The following is an 18,431-nucleotide window of genomic DNA, read 5'->3' on the forward strand; positions in this document are numbered from 1 at the left end:
CAATAAATCATGGTGCTGGACTAGTTGGTGATTCATACTTGGAACGAAGACAGCGCAAAAAAAAGGCAACCACCGAAGAGAAGACGACACGACACAAAGAACGCTACTATAAAATAGTTTATTTTGTTCAGCTAGTCACAATTAATAGGTGGACACACCACATGTCACACTTGGGAGCGCCAGCTATCTTTGACAGACTGAATTTTAACAGATATGAATGATTTTATTGCCTCTTTGGTTGTGAAAGGTAGCTATTGTCAGAAACAAGGCGACAACAAAGCAAGAAAGAAAGATATGACAAGGAACAGCACATGACATAGGACCAGGCACGAAAGGCCTGTTAGTCTTCTTTATCTTTCCGCATATTTATCCAGAAAACCTCGCTCAGCCCAGTACAAGCTCACCGAGGAAACGCTGATGCACTGATTCGCGTTCTTTTCTATACGGAAAGCTTCAAGCAAAATTCTTGCTTTTGAGCTTACACACCTGCCCAGAATCTTTGCTTCTTTAAAGCCGGGTACGCACTTGCATGTGACTACCTGAACAAAGTAAACTAGTTGATAGCAGCGTTCCTTGTGTCGTGTCACCTTCTCTCTTGTGGTAGCCTTTATTTTTTGCGTTGTCTTTGTTCCAGGTATGACAGCACTGTGTGCGATGAAAGAAGTGACAGCGCCGCATAAACATGCAGCCCCAATCGTTGCTTTTAATGCTATCGCAGTGAACGCTTAAAGTGACCTAGAATTCCGCGTATTATTTTTTAATTCGATTCCGCGGTCGCTTTTTCTTTTCCCTGCAGAGTGGACTTACGTTGTGTGGAGGGTGGTGCACGATGGATGTGCGTGAAGGGGATGTCCTTCTGGAGGGAGATGTCCGGAGAGTGTATACGTACGGTTGCTCATTGTTTGTGGAGAGTGGTTCGCATGTGGGAGATGCATTTTCAACGCTGGATGGCCGAACACCGGAAAGTGTTTCGGAATGTGGAGGCTTCACGCGTGCACACACGCACAGACTACGCCGTTTTGCTAAGGAACGTCTACTGCTTTTCCACAAAATTTGGGGGGGGGGGGGGTACGTGGACCTGAAAGCGACCGCCATTTTTTATCAACAGCATTTATACATCCATGTTTAGGTCAATTTGCAGCACATAAACGGTCCTTAATGGCCAGTCGCACTGCCTTTGATACTAGACCACCACACAGAAATTACAAGACGGTCTTCATTGTGTTTGTTATTTAGTATTTAGTAACAGATGGATACACAGTTTTCTTCTTTGTGTTTTATTTTGTTGCTACGAGAGAACATTTCCTATATACTATTCGCAGGAGCACAACGAATGTACTCATGCAATGGAAACTGTATAGTTATTCTTATGCCAAGGCGCGCATTTTGACGAGACGTGAAAGAGTGCTTTCTTGCGCAGTTTAACTCACGCGAACGTAACAAAACAATAAAACTTAAATATTCCTCTTCAGCGTCTCTAGTGCTTGAGTGTGTACCGTATACACTGATTCGTAGTTTTTCCGAGTAAAGTTACATGCCCAAATACTTAGTAAAACTTCCGAGAAACCAAAAAAGCCGTGTGGCGTTGGCTTGGTTATTTAGCCCATTTAAAGCTTCTCGTATAGAAATTGTTCGCTTAGAGGGCAAGCACGAGCACTGAAGGAGTTCTCTCTTGCGAGCTCCTATAAAAACAATCAATGGAGTTACTACTCTCATGTGTCGGAGACGGGATTGACTCGCGGAACATTTGTAGCGCATAAGGTGCGTCCCAAGACAAGGGTTCCAATAAATTCGTGGAGGCTGAGCTCAACTGCCCCGTGCACTTCCGTGTACGGCCACGTTCTCACAGCCGGCCTCCTCTACGGCGCGGCGACGACGGAGCCGAAAACCGCGGCAGCAACGGTGCGGCGCGGTGTTCTAATCGAAAGAGGCGGCCGGACACCGGCAAACCAGTTGTGGCGGGCGCTCGCTTCTCCCACGTGACTCTTCGACAGTGCTTTTTTTTTTCTCGCATGGGGAAAAAAAAAGAACAGCGGCAGCGGTGGCGGGGTCCGAAAAAGATACCGAAGCTGCGGTGAAAGTCGTCTGTCGCCTGCTTGCGTTGCTTTGAGTAACTATTATCGCAGAAAAAACAATGCGATCTCTCAAGCAGCGGCAAAAGTTTGAAGTTAGTTGAATAACTTTGCGCAACTCCCAAGTTTCTACAGCGAAACACCACGCGTATAGCACCGAAACATATTTATACGAATACAGCAAGCTACTATTATAGCTCTGCGCGCACTGCAGTCACATTATTTTGGCCAATATGAACAAAATCGAACATATATAGGGTGTAATGAACTCTGTTATCAATACAGGAATGGTTTGCCACGGCTTGCCAGATCGGTCTTTATACTAACGTTCGAGAATTGGGCTAGCAAAACAGTTTGGAGAATATTTTACCAGTATCGGCTAATACACGTGCAAATTTTCATATTTTTCTCGATAGCAGAACTCAATGAGTGTCTGAAAGAGATAAATCCGTCATGCTAGTAACATTCCATACCGGATCGTTTTACTGACATTCCTGTCTGTTTTAATGCATTTTATTCTGATATGCATCTTTATGCACAACCATGTCTATCGCAAATGCTGGTATTTTACAGTTGTGTATTTGCTGTATGTGCTCAAACTAGCCCACGTTTTGTTGTGTAAAGGGATGAATTCTTGCTCTACGTTTCTCTCTTTCTCTCCATGTAAATAGAACAAGTGTCCAGCGAAATCTACCCATGTTTTTAACAATTGAAGGAGTGTACTAGGCGCGTAAAATGGGTTCAGTACTGCTGAGAGTCGTGTGGGCTACTCTGCAGTATCTATTCAAGGCAAAATTTGAGTTTCAGTCCGGTGTGCGTATATGACATTGAAGTGACCTTCGCACTTAGCGATTTCATAGCAACAGCTTTAAGTCAGATGACAAGCATATTTTGACTATGGTCAATACATGGTGTCTCCAAATTAAACCCGGGTCGTTTCCGAAATATTGCGCATCCTTCCCCCGAAATTTGACCTTCATTTGTTTGGACCAAACTCTATTTTCAGGTTAATTTCAATGTGCTCGATACGATGCCAGTCTGTCAAATTTGACCCAGGCCAGCCCCGAAATTTGACCTCGGCCGATTTGGATCAACCGTAACTGAGCGTCCAACCATATTGGGCGTGCAACCATATGTGAGCGTGGCCGACACGATGACGACCTCCAAACCTGCGTGAACCAGTACTTATACGTCGGGTACTACATCCGTGTTCGGTGCTTTCTTTAGAGATTAGTCTTTAGAGATGACAGTAGGATAAGACGCTTGAGTTAGTTGAAATTGCGAGTCCGTATGAAAAATTTCATTTACAAAACAAACAAGGCGCAGAATATGTACTGATGAAAGATCTTATATTTGCGGGTCGTTAAAAGCGGGACGCACCATTCAAAGCGAACTGCTAGTTTATGGAATACGATTTATGTTCTGTAAGAGAGACACACACATGAATGTGAGATATACGCGCGGTGATATAGCTGAGCGCTTGGAAGCAGGAGCAGTGTTTCGTGTGCAGAATAGACGGACTGCCTCGCCGTGCATGCAAGCGGGCAGACACCGCCACGACCGCGGGCAACCATGCACCCACATTTATCCACTACCGCAATTTGTTCTCCTCCCAGAATTCTTGATTCCTCCCCGTCTGACTCAACCCCCGGCGGCCACCTTGGCCCTAAGCCGCCGTCGCAGCGGCGATGCCAACCGCCGTGCCGAGAAGAGCAGCAGACGGGCAGGTGTATGAAGCCAGCGCTGGGGTCGTTTATAAAACACCGCGGGGTGCCGACAAAAGTGCAACACAAACTGGCGAAAGAAATAAGACCGCGAAGACAAAACTCAGCTCTCTAATCACCGCCGACCGCAGTGCGGAGCGAAAAACGAGCAAAAGGGCAACGCCTTTTTTCTCGTAGCCATTGGTCTTACGGTGCTTCTTGTTTGCTTTTTCGCGCATGACCTTTTGCTCTGTGACAGAGATAAAAACGAATTCGAACGAAGCTGCAGTGCAGGCGAGGCCACGGTTAAGAGAAGCAAGGGGTTGGAAATCGCCTACCCTATTTACGAGTCATTCTCACCGCCGGCCTGACTACACCCACTGCAGGGCAAAGGCCTCTCCCTTGTCTCTCCAATTAACCCTGCCCTGTGCCAGCTGCGGTCACCGTATGCCCGCAAACTTCTTAATCACATCCGCCCACCTAATTTTCTGCCGCACCCTTTCTACTCTTTGCTTCTCTTGGAATCCACTCCGTTCCCCTTAAGGACCAGCGGTTATCTTGCCTTCGCGTTACATGGCCTGCCCAAGCCAATTTCTTCCTCTTGATTTCGACTAGGATGTCCTTGACAATGGTTTGTTCACTCGCCCACTCTGGCCGCTTCCGGTTTCGTAACGCTGCCCCCATCATTTTTCTTTCCATAGCGCGCTGCGTTGTCCTTCATTTAAGCTTCGCGTACCTTACCCAACCTCCTTCCATCCCCAAAGTGCGAGGCCTGCGGGAGCAGAGTTGCATGCAGTCCTACTGCCGTGCTCCGGAGAAGAAGCCCGCTCTGTGGCGCGGTTATGCCTGCAATTCACCCTCGGTTCCATCCTAAAAGTTGAGAAGTAGGGGCCGCACCGCGTGTTCCGCAATTCTCTTTCCGAAGAGCAATCGAAAGCGTGCATCTAGAGTGGCTAGAAAGGGGCAGCGCAAGCAAAAACTGGAGTGCCCAGCTGAGCTCCGACCAAGGGTATGACGCGATAGCGTTAATGCGGAATTAGCCGTTCTTTACTTTGCATTCATAGACCGCTTCCAGTACTTACACCACTGCTTGCACAGTGCTTCAGCGGTTAAGCGATGTGCCACTAACTCGCTGCAACCTTGAGAGGTTGTTCTTCCCGAGCAACCTCTCGCCGACAAGTATTCGCCTGAATGACCCTCCTGCCACCTAGGTTGCTTCCGTGAGCATTTTTCGCTTACGGCCAGTAGCCCCGATGTCGACGCCACCTTTTTGCGACACGGCACCCTTAACGTTGTCGCGTGAAAAACATGTCCTCTCGCAACTGTTTCACAGTGTGTACAGTCTCGCAGTCGCAGCTTAGCCCCGTATTTCGCATGCACTGGCGCTGGTAAATATTCATAGTGAAATGTTTTACCCGCGACAGTTATATAGAGCGAAGAATTTGACAGCGAACTTCGTGGTATCTCAGAGGTAATTTTTTCTGGTATTTTCGACTTTCATCCGCTGTCCTGACTTTGGTGTTTTCAAATTTTCCTCTATAGAATACGTAGTCTGCAGCACCTGTGCTCATACTTTTTTTTTCCACAACTCACTCAATCCACGCCCAACGTGACGACAGGCATCAGTTACCCCCAAGCTTCCTATGAATGATTAGCGGTGCATCCTGTTAATGAGCTAGAAAGAAAATTGGTTTCTAAATTAATCGTAGATGCAGCCGTGGTCACAGTAGGCGCCAAGAGCAAACGTGCTGGTTTCTCACGTTTTTTAATAAAAAATTGCCTCTACAGCCTATCGGCGTGGCGATTCCCGCTCAGCTTGGTGCTAAAGAATATTTTTATTTGTTGATCGATTTCGATACGCCAAGGGTCCTTTTCGGGCATCATATAGAGAAGGATTCATTAAGGAAAACATAATCATTGTGCAATAGAAAATACAAAGTGCTGAAAACAGGAATAAGCAAGCTAAGAAGCCAGGTACAAATGAATAAAAGATAGGAAAAATCGCCGGGAAGGATTCTTGAAGAAAAAAAAATGCCTATATAGCGACAAAGGCATATAAAGTAATTCATAAAACATAACAAAAATTTCACCTTAGGAAGTTACGAGAACCGGCATGTAATGTTTCTCTAGCCTGTTTGGTTTCAACAAACGTTTTCATCATTATAATCAGAACGCTGCAGCCGACATACACACTAAAAGAAAATAAGCATAGTGGACCAAAACAGATAAAATGCAAATCACTGCAGGCTGCAAGCGAACACGACTCTTCAGCAGCCAGGAGCCAATGTGAGTATTTTTATCATAGATTTTCCTTGTGTTAACTAGGCAGAAAGCTAGCGGTCGTGCACTTCATTTACTATGTACGCCCAAGGTATGTCGGGAAGATAGCTGCTTCGGACTGACACCTGGCGGCTTGCTGTCTGTGGGACGAATTAGATTTTTTGGCTGATTAGTTTTGTTTCTACTGATGTTTTGTGCGCTTTGTGGTGGTGTAGTTATCCAGCTACGCAGGCCGTTCGTTTGAGATCCGAAGCATCCGAAGGCGCTCACAGTGAGCTAAGCATAGAGTCACTGGATAATTTTGTGCTGAGCCAGTCTCTGCATGGTGCCTGCTAGGCCTGAAGTCCGTTTTCCCCATCGCTTGGAACCATTTACGAAGCAAGCTGGCTTTATCCAGCAGAAGCCTGTGCTAGCTGTGCATCGAAAGGTGAAAGAAGGGAACAAAGTTTTCTGCGAATTCAGAACTCAGCAGTCTGCTGCATGACCACTCTGCACATTTCTCGCAGGGGTCTCAGAGACGCATATTTTAAAAGTGCAAAGTACTTCGACAAGCGCGACATATGTAAACCGTACACGCCGAGGATTACGGTTGGTTCATTTCCAAGACTGGCGGTCGCCGCGCATTGCATGCAGGAACGACTTCCGAAATCCAGCTTTCGCGGGCGAAGATTTTGAAAAATGGAAAATTGTAAGACACTGTTGAGAAAATTTTGAAGGCAATGGTCCATTATTCTGATATGTAGCAAACTATTTCCTTTAAAGTGTTTCCAGCGATCGCATCGAACAGTTAAGACTGCCGTAGAAAACCAATGGCGAACGCTTTTGACAGTAGCAAAAACGTAAATAGAAAAAAATACAAGACTGCAGTTGGGTGATCTGCGGATATATTGATTGGTCTAGTGAAATCTTACATTATATGAAAAAAATGCGCTCATAAATGGTTTCGCACTCAAAAATGGTTTTGTCCATAACTATTTGGTATGACTTCATGAATTAATTGACGCAGATGCCCGCATGTTGCAATTGTCAGCATTAAAACGGCCGTCACTTACTGGTAGTGCAGGTTTCCTCCTCCTAATTCATGTTTTTCTTTGCAAAATCTGTAGGCGCAATGCCAGGACGTGGTGGCACTTAGCACGAGCAAACTACTTTCTCATAAACAAGCAAGAGTTCGGGCAAGTTTCGCATGGCACGAGCTACAGCATACGTACGAACATGGGGCTCGAACCAGCAGTAGCGGACGACACCAATAAAACATTTCTGTTTTTTTCACAGTGATAAAATGGAAAGTTTTATACCGTAATATTTAAAGCGTTAAAGATTTCTTGAAATTATATTTGCTCTGAAAAATGTGTCTGTTAAAAGTTTTTTCCACGGTTAGCTATATTTGACGGCATAAAGAGAGAGCCATCTCTCGCCATGGGCAGATTCGTTGCTCGGTTACGTCTGTCGGTTTTCTGTTCATTTGTTGCAATGTACAGTAAGGGTATTTATTTATTTTACAATACTGCCGCTCTCAGCCGAGAGCCTAGCAGAAGGGCTGTTGTTATCGGGCGAGCTTCCGATAGGATAGCCCGGGAAATTGTAGAGGCCCTTAAATTTAGCACCACGGAAAGCTGCGTGAGTGAGGCTTCCGTGGCCCTTCTCAAAAAAGAACTCGCCTTTCTCCGCAAAGGATAGCCTGCTTTTGTTGTTCAATTCCGATTAGTTCTGATAAGATTCTGCATGTGCCTATTCTTGATGCAATTTTTACTGTATCTATGAGCGTGCTCTTTTCTTCCCACACGTGATGTTTTGAATTTTGCACGCTTGCGCCCTCTCTGCTTCTTAAGGTGGTGCATCTTTTCTGAAAATACAGTTCAAGTTTGCGCTCTTGTGTGTGTGTGTGCGTGTTTCTCCCTCCCGTCCTGTGTTATTCTGCGCAAAGTTTTTAATTATGTCGCTACGCCAACTGGCCCAACCTTCTACTCTATTAAGGGCATGAACAATGATTTCTTGTACGCGTACAAGTATGCGTGTGAGTGACACAATTCACGGAGAAACAACATAATTCATCAAAATACAAGAGACAAGGTAATAGAAACATGCGATAGAAAACAACGTCGTATATAATGACATCAGCTTATTTTTATTTTTTAACAGTCCCCTTTAAGAAATTCGCAAAGACGGTGGCGCCAGCTTTTTCTGTAAATATGGTATCTTTCTGTTCGAGTAAAAGTGGGCTCAATCTTCCTGCTAGGATCTACACGAGCCGAGGTGTGTGGTGCCAGAAGAATATATGAGCATGCAAGCGGTGTGTTGCTGTGGTAGGGTGCACGGAAAAAGGATAAACGGCTGAATTTTCAGCGCATGACTAGTGGCGGGAGATTGTCTCAGTGCTGTTACACTTTGATGCCAAAAGCATTGTGAAAGAATAAATCGGGCAGCTTTCTTTTGAATAGTCCAAGATGTTGCTAAGATAGGCATAATGAGGATTCGAAATGACATGCGTATTCTAGGACAGGTCTGATTAGCGTGTTTAGTACGTGTAGCCTTGTGTTCTCGTTCACTTGACGCAGTCGGCATTTAAGAACACCGAGTTTTTTAAGGCGTTGAAAGTGATCAATTTAATATGAGCGCTCCAGCATAAACTCGAGTTTAAACTGACGCCTATGTATTTTAACGACGCAGTCGATGTTCGACTTTAAAAGATTCTCACTCAGTTCTGCAGAATTGGCCAGCAATCGCGTTGGTGAAATAAGCTCGGTCCGCAAGAGATTACAAGTCGGAAGCTTGCAACACTGTGTGCGACGAAGATGGCTAGACAACATAGTCCGAGCTGAAAGCAGTCTGGAACGATCTCTTGTCATTTATGCAGAGATGTTGTGTGAGTTTGAAAGCATTCCGTCGGAATACGTGCATTTCGGTATGGAGTATCGCTAACAATTTAGCAAAGAAATTTCTCGGTTTAATTCCAAAGAACACGCGTCTAAATTCGGCCAACTCCTGTTACGACGTTGACGCGATGAAGAAAAGAGATGGGAACCTCACCGTCCATTCAACGTTGCTGCGCGCCAGGACGGCTTTCCCAAGTATACAGATGAAATGCCACGCCCGAGTCTTTCGCCTCTGAGTGGCCAGCGTCGCCCTCCCTCTCTGTGGAAGGCATCCGTGGTGCTCGCGCCTCGATGCGGCGGGCGACTCGCAGCAGCTTTTGCGCTGATCGAGTCCGTTTTCCTTTTTGAAGACGTTGCGTCGTGAAGAAATCTGGATCCACTGCTTGTAGTTCAAGGAGCTTACTGTGATCCGTTGATCGGTTCTTCTGTGGCATAAGACCGCACAGCCAGGCGGGCTCCCATTCTCACGGAGCGAAGAGACTAGACGCCTCTGCTTCAAAGGAAAGTGCACACTTTACCACGTGGGGGCGTCCGTGCAGAGCTTCATGAGTTGCGCGTGTCACTCGCCCTGCTCTGCGGCCGTGTGCATCGCAGCGGGCGCGCGTTCTATATTTGCGAAGCGGCGCAGCAATCAACTCTCGGGGAAGCCGAGGCGACGAAGGACGGTCGGGGCACGCAGCCCTTGAGACGGCTTGAGTGCTTGCACGTGCACTCACTGCGCAGGCACCACACTGAACAGCCTTGTACTCCTGAGGCTGTGCTGGCCTGTGGAAGCCTCTCAACTTCGCTGTTAAGGGATAAATAAGTGGGCTGTCGCACGCACCCCGCTAGTGTTTGTGAGTAAACATGCATGATATACAGAAAGACGAAAAATTGAGACTGCAGTAAGACTACTTGTCATGCAAGAAAAAAACCAAGGGAACCATCGCAAGTCAAAAAGAGCACATGGTACTGAGCATTTTCAGACGGTCTGTTGCCTTTTAAATATTTCAGATCGCTCACTCCTACACATTTGCTTGCTTAATACTAATGGGAAGCCATGTCTAGGTAGTGTGTGAAACATATCATGTTGAGAGTAGTTAACCTTAGTTTCCATATCTACTGACACCATTTGCTTGCTTGTGTTTGAGCTAAAGCTCCATTTTCAAACCTATTTTTGCTGTCAAAAATGCATGACGCAAGGTAAATCACGTGGAAGAATCCCTACTGACAGGAACATCAGCGTTTTACTTTAAAAATGCTTGGTCATTTTCTTATTGGCGCACTTAAGTTAACTGGATCAGCTTGCGCTCAGTAAGTTTGATAGTTTGGCTTCCTTGAGAGCCGCTGGCTCCGGGGAGAGTAGGCTAGATAGTAGGCTAGGTAGAGCAAAACGCAACAGTAAGTCAGTTTTCAATATAGAGCCAGATAAATCGTACGTTACCTCAAATTACCCTCCACGTCTGTATTACAAATAAGCGTAATGCTGAATGAATTCAATTCTCGCAAGCAGAGAACAAAGTCCTAAGTCAACTGCTGGCAACCGGTACAGCCGCTGAAGACGAGCGAATATCTGCAGCCCACGTTTTTTGGTACTGTACAACATAAACCAGACAAGCGTCTTAGTAAAGCATAGGCATTTATTTGTTGCATTCATATATTTTTCAAAAATTTTAAGAGAGTTTGCTTCTGGCATTCCTACGGGAAAATGAAATTTGGAGCCGCCGGCACGTGTTCTCCGGTGCTTTAAGTATTGATAATGGTGCCATTGCTTCATCCAAAGTGTCCCCTTTGTTTTGATCCTCTTTAGGGTTTTTGGAACGCACAGAGGGAAAACATTGTATCCTTCCGGCGCGCAGTGGGCATGAAAAAAGCTCCGGAAAGTATCAAGCAGCGTCGGTGCTAGCAGGGTTGTGACATCATTAAAGGCTCTCCCCACAGACTACAAAAAAGAAAAGAAGCGAGAGAACTGATAGGGTAGGCACTGCAGACGGTTACTTTGAAGCGACGAGCACGCTCTTTTCTGCGAGCAAGAACAACGCAATCTGACAATGGGGGAAACGCTGTTGGGGTTGTCCTGTAATCGCTCCCAAAAGCTTTGGTTCACACACTGCTGATCTAATTATGTTGCTTCCGCATTCTACAGCGACAAAGCGAAAAAGCAACAGCGCACACAATAAAACAAAAAGAAGTCACCAAGAAGGAACTCATTTTTTTTAAATGATCACGTGTCCATGCTGCCCGCAATGTCTGGCTGTTAAACTGCCTAATCTGTTGCTGTGAAGAAAGCCAGAAGCCACTGAAGCCAAGGGGCACAGGTGAATGCTTTCAGTTTTTATTTGCGCTGTTTATCGCTGGGAGCTTAATAGTGTAAATACCTTATCGCTTAAATACAGTTGATCAGAAGGCAAAAAAAAAAAACAACCGCATGCCGGCAGTAGAATATGAACTGAAAACAAACGCAGCTGTAGCTGGGCAGTGGACAAAAAAGTGACGGGTTTTTTCTGCATGCTGTGCTTGCCATGCAGATAAAAAAACTGTTTTTTCTGCTCTTGGAGAAAATGTTGTTTTTAGCCTATCAAAAGATGGCACATACCCACACTGGGGGATCGGCCAAGAATCGGGTGGCTATTCACCTGAACGCAGTTAATAAAAAGGAAAAGAACGTGGAAGCGGAACACCGGTGAATTCTTCCTCATGAACAGAAAAGGGATGAGAGTTTTGATTTCAAAATTATAGGAATAATAATAAAGAGAGGGATTAAATATTGATGAATAAGTCAAAATGTAAAAATTGAGAGAAAAGAAAAATTTTGGAACACAACACTTAGCAAGGCAGTCGGTGAGATTCTATCAGGAAATTTAGAACAGCGGTACAAATAGATCTGTGGCTGAACCCAAATGTGGTGGCGCCAAATCATAGCAAGAGCGGGCTGCTCAAACTAAGGCCAAGATGCTGCAAGGGCTCCTCCAGCAACCTTTTTCTCAGAGAGTTGAATCGGCGACAATACAGCCAAAAATGTTCTATAGATTCAGGCTCACGGCAAAATGCACAAAGGGGAGAGAGTGCCAAACCAGACTTGTGTAAATAGAAATTTAGAGGGGGGATGCAGCAGCGCAGCCTAGTCAGCGATACTTCAAGCTGCCGAGAGCAACAAATTTTCCTGTTCCAATAATATTTAAGGTGCTCATAATCCGCCGAAGTTAAAAGTGTTGTGTCTTGCGTGCTTAAAAACGAACGTCGCCGAAATCTAGATGCTGTAATATAGGCTGTAGCCAGGATGATTGGCAACACGGGGCCGCTGAGGGCAGCCTTTGCGAGATTGTCAGCAATCTCATTTACTGTCACACTGCTGTGACCGGGAACCCATACTAAATGAACAAGGCTCAAATGCGGAGGAAGTAGGGATAAGAAAGTTGTTAAAATGGGACCGTCAACATGTGCAGCGAGGGACGAACACAAAGATAAAGCATCAGTAATTACTGCAACTGCTATAATAGAGGGGGCTAATTTGCGTAGAGCAAGTACAACTGCTAGAAACTCTGCTTGAAAAATAGGGGTGAAATCTGGAAGGCGCAGTGAAAAGGACCAGTCTAAATGCGAGCCAAATATTCCCACACCTGATTTTTCATTGCATTGCGATGCGTCAGTGTCTATTGCTATATCTGTAGGTAGGGTCCTCAGATGATCTTCTAGTAGACCATTTAAAATAATCGGTGGCAAAAGTTTGAAAACAATGTGGATAGCGGGCCCATTGCGAAGCGGAGGAAGGATATCATAAATGTTTACATCTAAAGGCTGAAGTAATCTTTGCACAAACACTACCTGAGGAGAATTGAAACGGACCAGGGGACACCAAAAAAGGAGGTCGGCTCACAACAGAAAATGCTTTGAGAACGGTGGAAATGGGATTCACAGATCCTGAGGTAAGTTTGCACAGTTAAAAATTGAAGTCGTGATAAGAGAGGCGGAATGCGGGCTTCAAGGTACAGCACATTGGTAGCCACAAATTATGGAAGACCGAGGCACATGCGAAGTGCTTCCCCCCTCTAAAAGGACGAGAGGACGAAGTTTATATATAGCCGAGCCTGAGAACAACACTGATCCAAATTCTAAAATTGGCCTCACATACATTAAGTAGATCATTTATAGCGCAGCTCTGCGCATGCCGTACCGGTGATGACATAATCTCCGTAGCATGCCCACGGCACGAGCCCCTTTCGCCGCGACATGGTCAATGTGAGGTCGCCAGGTGAGTTTGTTGTCATAAAATGACGCCTAGGTATTTTAGGGATTGAACCTGCGGTATTATTTTTAACTGGCAAGTGAGAGAGACGACTACAGGAGTGTATAGAGGGAAAACAAGGGTGGCGCACTTGCCAACATTTAACTTCAGGTGTAATGCGCTGAACCAGTGCTCAAGTGTATTCAAATATGACTGCAATAGACCATACAGGGAATGTATGTCCGGCGCAGCAGCAAAAAACGCAATGTCGTCCGCATAGACGTAAGTGCGTACATGGCAGTGGAGAGGAATTGAGCTCAACAGAATATTAAATTGCGCAGGAGAAAGAACAGCTCCTTGCGGTACACCTCGCGTTTGTCTGTACCTCTCTGAATGAACACCATTATGGACGCAAAGGAATTCCCTGTTACAAAGAAATGCAGATATCCATGCAACTATATAATCTGGAAATTGAAAAGACTGTAGCCAATGTATCAGGATGGAGTGTTCTACACTGTCGTAAGCTTTGGCGACGTCTAACGTAACCAAAGCCGCGACCAGGCGTTGACGACGAGCAAGGAGAATTCTGCTCTCAAGATCAGCATGTACATTCCATATCGAACACCGTGGCCGGAAACCGAGTTGGCACGGGCTGAGTATAGTTTTGCGGTCCACAATGGCTGACACCCGAAGTAGTAACACCCTTTCTATCAACTTTACCACGTTTGATGTTAAAGAAATTGGCCTAATATTATCCAATTCATAGCCTCCACCCTGATTTTTAAGTAAAGGGATCACCTTGGACAGCTTCCACTCAGAAGGTATCCAAGCGTGTTTGAGAGAGTAGTTTATTAGGTGCAATAAGGAGTTGGGAGACTCTTCAAAGAGAATCTTATGCATCTTTGTAGTAACACCATCAGGACCAGGAGCAGCAGCTGGCAATCTCTGAACAACTTGTGAAAGCTCTGATAGATTTACTTGTGAGGCATTATCATTTGGCAAACAACATTGGGCGCAAAGGTAGTAAAGACGATAACCGCTTTTGCAGGCCTGTGGCAATTAATTCGACCGCCTGGATAGCTTCTTCAGGTGACATAACTAATGACTGAAAATTATGAGAGGACATGAGCTGTTTCTTAGACCGTAGAAAACCGAATAATAGACGTCGGTTGCCCGCTTTTGAAAGATAATCGAAGTTTTCTGAGTCATATTTTTCCTTCGCGCGAGAAACAGTGCGGTTAAAGGTGGCTGCAATAAATTTATAATCACTCCAGTTATTCGGGCATTGGTTATGAAGAAGCTTTTTCCATGCTGCCTTCCTCCGCCTGTAATCTCTTGTACAGTCCGCATTCCACCAGTTAGAAGAATTCCCTTTTGTTGGCCTCACCAGGAACTCCGACTTTTTACGGCTTTCCTCTATAGCCAGACATATGCTTGCTGACTGGTGGGCCTTGGCGATGTTAGACACTGAAGCAAGGGCAGAGCGCAACGCCGTCAGGAATCTCATAATTTACATGTGACCGCAACTGAGAAGACGCCGGAGTTACACGACATATGATATCAAAATGAATAGGTTTACGTTCACTTGAGGTGCCGCTATCAGCAGTCGACCAATTCGTTACGCCAGTTCCAGGACTAATGAACGTGAGATCTAAAACAGATTGAGTGTGTGAGCGAAGATAAGTGGCCGATCCTGAATTTAAGCACATCAGGTTGTGATCAGAAACCCAGTCCCAAAGGCACTTGCCGCATGTATTAGTCCTAAAACCCCAAGACACATGGTGAGAATTGAAGTACCCAGCCACGAGAACTAGGTTTTTACAGTTAGCGAGTAACAATACCGGGTATTGTAATAAATCCAGAAGGCGGTCTCATTTTCGTCGTGCAGTGTATCATTTTTCTCTCGGACGACTTGAGACAATTTGAACCTTGCATGCCTTCTATCTATCGGTGCAATTTCATCGCTCCTTACTGCTTCTAAACAGAATAGCTATTTACAGAAGTCAGGCATCAAAAACCATGTCCGCCCATCCGCAGCTTTACCGAACTTTCTTTGATAATGAAGTCTTGCGGAGTTGCTTTTAGCTAGCAGTTTACTGAGCGCGATCCCAAGACAACAGCAAAAAGCCTTGTACTATTTGTTCATTCATCCTTGGGAATATTAAATGGAAAGCGATGATTTGCAAACCTGTCGCGTTTTGCCCAACTTTCTGTTGATGTGAAATTTGTAGTGAAATCAGGAACAATTTTTCAGTCAGTGGAAGCCAATCGATGACTTAAATTATGATGCCGACATTAATTTAGAAACTATCAGGGGCGGAAGTGGCTGGCCGTACCTAAGTATATCCCGAAAAGAGCTTAAAAACGCACTTGACGTCATCGTGGTTCCCTCATGAAAGCGGCTTGTGGCGCCGACGTATGTTGGAGCCCCGTATAGCTCGCACAGGAACTGCTCCCTCACACGCTACGAACCTAAAATTCGCATAATTCGTCTGGCTTTAGTACTGACGACTAAAGAAACAACGCTCTCAGCCATTAGGAACACGTCAGAAGATAGTAGTTTCCTTTCTCACTTTCTGCTGTTTGTTCTTGAGGATGTCCTCGTACTTCCGAAAATTCTCGCCGCATAGACAAAAAAAGCGTAAGTGAAGGACCAGCAAATTCGCCGGCTGAACCTGATCTTTCGCGGTCTAGCTGTGGAGTCGCTTACACAGATGAAACAGGATATGCTCAAATGATGCACATGCCTAGCTTTTTACCTGCACGACGCAATCTTTTCGAACCCCGATTTCCGTCCACTGTTGCTATAAACTTGTTTAAAAAGATGTGCTGGAAGTTCTGGCCGTGGCTTGGTAACTTTACTGTAAGAAAGCGCTCTGCATGTGTCATACCAAAACATAAGCGCGATTTATTTAGTAGCACATTTCCTTGTTATAAGTGGTAATGATGGCGGGCTTTAGACTTGGAGCGGAAGAGGGAGCGGAAGAAACTATTGAGCAAGAAGCCCATCAGCAGGTAAGCCGTAAGAAGGAAAGTCTATAAATTCAGTATCTCGCTGCAGAACTCGTATTCAGCTTTAGCCAAGAACGACGACCCTAATGCTCGATAAATAAAGAATAACCTCACAGCTATCATTCCGCCGTGTGCAGTAGAAGTAGGCCGCAGCATTTTTGTACAGGATACCGCCAACTCAAAGCTAAACGTTGGGACTAAAAATTAATATGCAAAAATCGCCAAGAGTATCAGAAGACATCAATAGTTTAGGAATAGTACCGAACCGGTGGAAGTGGTAAGGAAATACGTCAACTTAGAACAGGTTGTCCGCATCACTAGAGGGAAATAACTAGAAGTATAAGAATGGGGTGGAGCGCAATTGCCAGGCTCTCTCAGATCAGAAATGGCAGTTTACCAATATCCCTCAAGAGAAAATTATATAACAGCTGTATCTTACCGGTACTCACTTACGGGGCAGAAACGTGGAGGCTAACGAAAAGGGTTCAGCTTAACTTACAGACATCACAGCGAGCCATGGAAAGAAAAATTATAGGTGTAACGTTAAGAGACCGGAAGCGGGCAGAGTGGGTGAAGGAACAAGCGCGGGTTCATGACATTCTAGTCGAAATCAAGAGGAAGAAATGGGCTTGGGCAGAGCATGTAACGCGAAGGCAAGACAGCCGTTGGTCGTTAAGGACTGCACGGCAGAAAGTTTGAAGGCGGGTGAAAAAAGGACGTTAGCTAGAGTCGCCGCTTCAGGCACAAAAGGGTTGGTTGGAGAGATATGGGAGAGAACCTTTGTCCTGTAGCGAGCGTAGCCATGGGAATGACGATAATGTCAATGAATTGGTTCATGCTCCCGGTATTTTTCTCGCTCCTCGTATTTGTTACTTGTTCCACCGTCTTTTGACGTTTCGCTCACCGCGATTTTGTACTGACTTCTTTGCCGTTTACCAGCTAGCAGCAAGACTAAAATTTTAAATGCTCACGTGCCTGTTCAGTGCGTAGAGAACTTGAAGTTACATTGCAAGTTGATTACAGTTGCCTCCATAGTCATTATCACGCCGCTAATATCCGCCGCTGTTCCGAGACAGAGGTGGCTACAAAGTATTCATCACTATTGTGTTCAAATCGCACGCATTCATTATCACCTTGGTATCAAAGCAATGCTTACACGTAGCACGATTGCCAAAAACATTTGATTGCTAGCTGCGACATTTACAGTAGCTAATTGTTCTAGCCATGTAGACCTTACCTGTTCTCTGCAATCGAGACATATATTTGGCTTTCGACTGTCTTTCTCCTGGATCAAAGCACCCTTCTTTTTACGGCCGCAGATGGACGCTTCTGCTCGCCGGACTGGGCACCGCTCATCCGTTGGACTCACCTGGCACCAGGTCAATGCTTTTGGCAGGAGAAGACTGGCTTCCTTTGCCGCCCAAAGCGCAATGCATAGCGGCGCCGCTGGCGCGAAGCTTCGCCAGGACCGTCGCACTTCCAAGCGGAGCCGTTCGGCGGATCTCACTCACAGAATGGCTCAGCCAGATGGCTCGTGCCTGGCGGAGGTCACCGCATCCAGCCTCTGTTCAGGATGCAAGCTGTGGCGCGGACCGAGGCACATTGGGCGAGTGACCGAAACCGCCCAATTATCGGCAGCTGCCCCCACCGCCACTATTCCAGCAGTCGACGACGTGGGCAGGAATGAGAAGGGCGCCAGCCACGTAGTGCAGAACGCTTTGCGCATAAAAGGAGGGACTGTACGTAGCAATATATTTAACGACCAAGGCAAGCGCGCAGGGGCGGAAACCGGGCGGAGAAAAGCGAAGGGCGCGGACACGAGCAGCGGCGACGGTGCGGGTAGGACGCGAGAGCCCCGACCGCTGCAAACGCTGCAGGAACCAGTAAGCCAGAAGCTGCGGCGCAAAAATTGAGCGTAGAGCGAAAAAGAGCACGAAGAAAGTTGGGAAACCTCGTGACCACTTCACGGTCACCGTTCAGTTCTGCCAAACCCTGGACGTGCATCACGCATTGCGTCATTACCCCGGTGTAGAACCAGCGAAATTATTTTGCGCTTGTGTTTTAAGTGCGAGCCAAACCGGGCCCCTTGACATGCTCTCCTGCGTATGCCAGGAAATGGAGGGAACTCACTGGGGCGTGCTGTGCGCAGCATAAACAGTGGCCTCTAGCGCTGTTGGCTGAGACGCATGGGTGGCTCGATCTAATTAGAAGGAAATAAATTCCCTGTGGCAGAGGAGGTACACAATACGCGAAAATGAGGCTTTTGTAATCCCGGTTTACGCGA

General features: G+C 46.0%; 1 protein-coding gene across 8 annotated transcripts in view; it reads right to left on the reverse strand.

The window, feature by feature from the left end:
* LOC144132304 (Kv channel-interacting protein 4-like) overlaps positions 1-18,431 on the reverse strand; it is a 281,668-nt gene that overhangs the window by 139,731 nt on the left and 123,506 nt on the right. For 4 of the 8 annotated variants that reach the window (XR_013314769.1, XR_013314767.1, XR_013314766.1 and 1 more), the window contains exon 1: positions 17,517-17,636. The exons of 3 other annotated variants lie outside the window; for them this stretch is intronic. Coding sequence is in view for 1 of the 5 variants with exons in the window: in XM_077664614.1 (XP_077520740.1) it covers positions 17,517-17,583 (67 nt within the window). In the remaining 4 variants the exon portion in view is untranslated. Of the gene's footprint in view, positions 1-9,085; positions 9,513-17,516; positions 17,637-18,431 lie in introns of those variants that run through there. One more of the 8 variants, XR_013314773.1, reaches the window with a different exon arrangement.

The sequence above is a fragment of the Amblyomma americanum genome, chromosome 5, assembly GCF_052857255.1.
Source record: "Amblyomma americanum isolate KBUSLIRL-KWMA chromosome 5, ASM5285725v1, whole genome shotgun sequence".
NCBI classification, from domain to species: Eukaryota; Metazoa; Arthropoda; class Arachnida; order Ixodida; family Ixodidae; genus Amblyomma; species Amblyomma americanum.